At 43.3% G+C, this 3,674-nt stretch overlaps 1 protein-coding gene across 1 annotated transcript in view; it reads right to left on the bottom strand.

The window, feature by feature from the left end:
• ppp2r5d (protein phosphatase 2, regulatory subunit B', delta) overlaps nucleotides 1–3,674 on the bottom strand; it is a gene marked incomplete in the record, with an annotated part of 38,280 nt that overhangs the window by 13,578 nt on the left and 21,028 nt on the right. The window contains 4 exon segments of the mRNA XM_014027341.1: nucleotides 2,548–2,678; nucleotides 2,750–2,842; nucleotides 2,923–3,033; nucleotides 3,121–3,320. Of these exon segments, the coding sequence (XP_013882795.1) occupies nucleotides 2,548–2,678; nucleotides 2,750–2,842; nucleotides 2,923–3,033; nucleotides 3,121–3,320 (535 nt within the window).

Raw genomic sequence — 3,674 nt, forward strand, 5'->3', positions numbered from 1 at the left:
TTTTGGACTGGTTGTTGTTTTGGACTGGTTGTTGTTTTGGACTGGTTGTTGTTTTGGACTGGTTGGGTTTTGGACTGGTTGGGTTTTGGACTGGTTGTCCTTATTAAGAGAACCTAGATTTTAAGTTAAATTTGGTTATTTTAACATATATTTCCCCCCGCACTGTGACTGCTGGATATGGGCACCAGGGAGTGACCCTGAAATGAATAAATGGGTAAAACACAATAAATGGATACATTTTTTAGTCTTAAACATTTTTTTGTATTTATAAGATTTTAATAATCCTAACAGCCAGTGGAAACTAAAATGAGCCCAAAACAAAAACTTGAGACTCAAGAGAATAACAGACCACCATTTTTTTAGGGGTGGGGTGGGAGACATTGCCCCTCCTAGCCACCCCCCACTTGTGGCACCCCTGGTGATTGACATGTTCCATGGTGGAATGACAGCTTAAACCAGCACACATCTCTCTGTTAGATGCCAGAGACAAACAGGTTTGGTTTATGTGTCTGTAGTACAGACAAGATGTTTGTGATCTTACCTCCATAAGGACATCCATTCCACGCTCAGATTCAGACCACTCTGTCTGTGTTCCTTGCTCTGCTGTTTTTAATCACTTTGAGCCAATGTCTCTTTCATTTTTAAAGGACTTGGTTGTCCAGATTAAGTCCTCTGGTTCACCATGTGATGCTCTTCCACCACACTTTTTAAGGAAGTTTTCCCTTGCTTTGAGCACTTGGTTCTTGCCCTTTCTAACAGTAGTCTGCTTTCTGGTGTAGTCCCTGCTAATTTTAAACATGCTGTGGTCCAGCCTCTGATAAAGCAAGCTGGCCTTGATCCCACAGTGTTGGGGAATTTTAGGCCTATCTCAAAGCTTCCATTATTATCACAAATCCTGGAGAAAATTGTTCAGTGTCAGTTAAAATCCTTCCTAGATGAACATGGCATCATGTCTGGCTTTAAAACTCTTCATAGCACAGAGTCAGCTCTGCTTAGAGTTTTTAATGACATTCTCCTGGCCTGTGACTGGTGATCACGTGATCTTTGTTTTATCAGATTTAACTGCTGCTTTTGATACTGTGAATCACAGCATTTTATTGTCATGCCTACAGCACCAAATAGGCATTGGTGGCACCGGTCTGGAGTGGTTAAGGTCCTATCTGGCAGACAGAACATCTGGAGGGGAGAATAAGTTGCTGTGCATTTGTTCAAATATTATTGGTTGAAAACTTGGGACCACCCATATTGAGTGATGTTAATAAAAAGTTGCAGGAGGTTTATCTCTTTGGAGAAGGAAGCTGCTGTGTTACAGAGAGGCTGTCTCCATTTGCACAAGAAAAACTCAACACTGGTGTCATTCCCATTTGTGTCTCCGCAGTTCCTCTTGTGATTTAACATGTTCTGAACCTGACAGGGACTAATAACTGTTATTATTATTATTATTATTAATTTATTATATTGTTAATTTCAGAATGAAACTGTTCAAAGTTTCATTGTGAGAAAGAATTTACGATACTATTACCAACTGTATCTCTTATTCATAAGATAAAATAATGAATAAATAATTTGTTTTGTCAAACATTTTGTTAGATTGTTGTTGCAGTGTTTAGCTTTTGTTATTTTGTATAGGTTTCCTAAATTAATTCATTGTAATTCATATAAAAACATAAATCCATCCATTATCTGTACCCGTTTATTCCTTTCAGGGTCACTGGTGTCCATATCCAGCAGTCCCAGTGTGAGGGGCGGGGTACACCCTGGACAGGTCTCAGGTCCATCACAGGGCATAACAACAATACAAAGTGTAACATAAATTGATTTTTACACTACTCTACCTTTACAGCTTATAACATGTAAATTAATAGTGTGTGGGATCAATAAAGTTGTATTTTGTGGTCCTGTAAAAAGTTTTAATTCATTGTTTTTGGTGCCTGTTTTTCTCTGTGTGTTTGAATAAATGATGGTGCTGTATTAATGTAAATCTCTGTTAAAATGTGTTTTATGAAACAAAGTCCATTCATTTGTAGTTCATAGCGCAGCGGTGCCTCCTCCAACATGGCGGACACACAGGCTCGTCACAGCAGCGGACCGACACAGTCAACAGGGCTTCTACCTATTGGTTTCTATGTGGGAAAGAAGGTGTTCGGCCCACCGGGGAGACCCCTGCTGGACTCTGCCAGTCACCCCTGCAGCAGACAGACTTTAAACGTAGCAGGACAAGCTGTGAAGCCTGGTTGTTTCCCAAAGCTTTGAGCTCTGAGGGGAGAGAAGCCAGGCTCCAGCACAGTGGGGGTGAGTTGAGGAAAACATGATTTATAAACAGGTTTAGTCATGTTTTAGATTGTCATATGCTGCCAGATGTAAAGTGCAGCCATGACAGAGCAGATATCCAGTCTGCCCTCTTCCTGGTACTGTGTTCTGGAATAAAATCTTTTAGTGGTACGCAGGACCGGACTGGACCGGACCAGCTTCCTTTCAGCCCTGGGTTTAGGTTATTTTTCTTTCAGAGGTGTTTCTTTCTGCCTCTCTCTGGTGTCTGTCTTTCACCTGTAAAAGATGTTGTTGATCTGTCGGCGGATGTAGGCTCGAAGGCCAAGGAACTTCCCGTAGATGCGATGGAGGATGGTCTTTAAGAAGTCCCTCTCCCTGGGGTCCTCACTGTCGAACAGCTCCAGCAGCTGGAGGACAGGTGAGACAGTCAGAGCTGCACTGGTCTCACCTGCTTTCACTTCCACAGCTGCTGTCTTACCAACAGAACGAACTTCTGGTCGATGTACTTCTTAGCAACGTTTGGCTGGAAGTCTGGAGACTCCAGGAAGCGAAGGAAGAACTCGTACACCAGCTGTGGACATAAAGACACAGCTGGTTCAGGTCTGGTTCTAAAGGAGGTTCTGCAGGTTGCCCAAGGGCACGCGGTCGTACCTGAAGGTGAGGCCAGGCTGCCTCCAGCGTGGGCTCGTCCTCCTCGGGGTCAAACTCAGCTCCAGTCGGGTTGGAGGATGGTGGGAGAGTTCGGAACACGTTGACAGAAAACTGAGACAACACACAGCAGACATGGTTCTGGTTCAGCTCGGAGCAATCAGAACAAATCCAGAACCAGAACTTGTCCTGTGGCCTCACCATGATGACGGCCTCAGGGTAGATCGATTCGGTCACCACTTCACTGTTGTGCGTGATGTACTCCACCATCTCATTAAGCCCCGCCCTCTTAACCTCCTTGTACTTGAGGTCACTGAGGGGGTCGCTAATGAAGTCGAACAGAACGCAGCACTGACGCAGCTTCTGCACGAAGAGCTCCTCTCGTTCCAGGGTCGGGGCATCTGAGGACCACAAGGAGCGGGGTCACTTCTGTCAGGTCAGGTTTATTCTAGCTTTAAGGCTACAGTTAGCCAGGGTTAGGTTTATTCTAGCTTTAAGGCTACAGTTAGCCAAGGTTAGGTTATTCTAGCTTTAAGGCTACAGTTAGCCAGGGTTAGGTTAATCTGAGCTAACTCTGAGAGCAGACAGATGTAGGGCTGCAGCTAACGATTGTTTTAGTAATCGATTAATCTATGGATTATTCTGACGATTAATCAAGTAATCGGATATAAAAAAAATAGTCATGTTCTGCAGTAATTATTTAAGCTTATTTTATGAGAAATGCAATTATTTAATATTGTGAAGGGGTAATATAC

The sequence above is a fragment of the Austrofundulus limnaeus genome, unplaced genomic scaffold (genome assembly GCF_001266775.1).
Source record: "Austrofundulus limnaeus strain Quisiro unplaced genomic scaffold, Austrofundulus_limnaeus-1.0 Scaffold638, whole genome shotgun sequence".
Classification (NCBI taxonomy): Eukaryota; Metazoa; Chordata; class Actinopteri; order Cyprinodontiformes; family Rivulidae; genus Austrofundulus; species Austrofundulus limnaeus.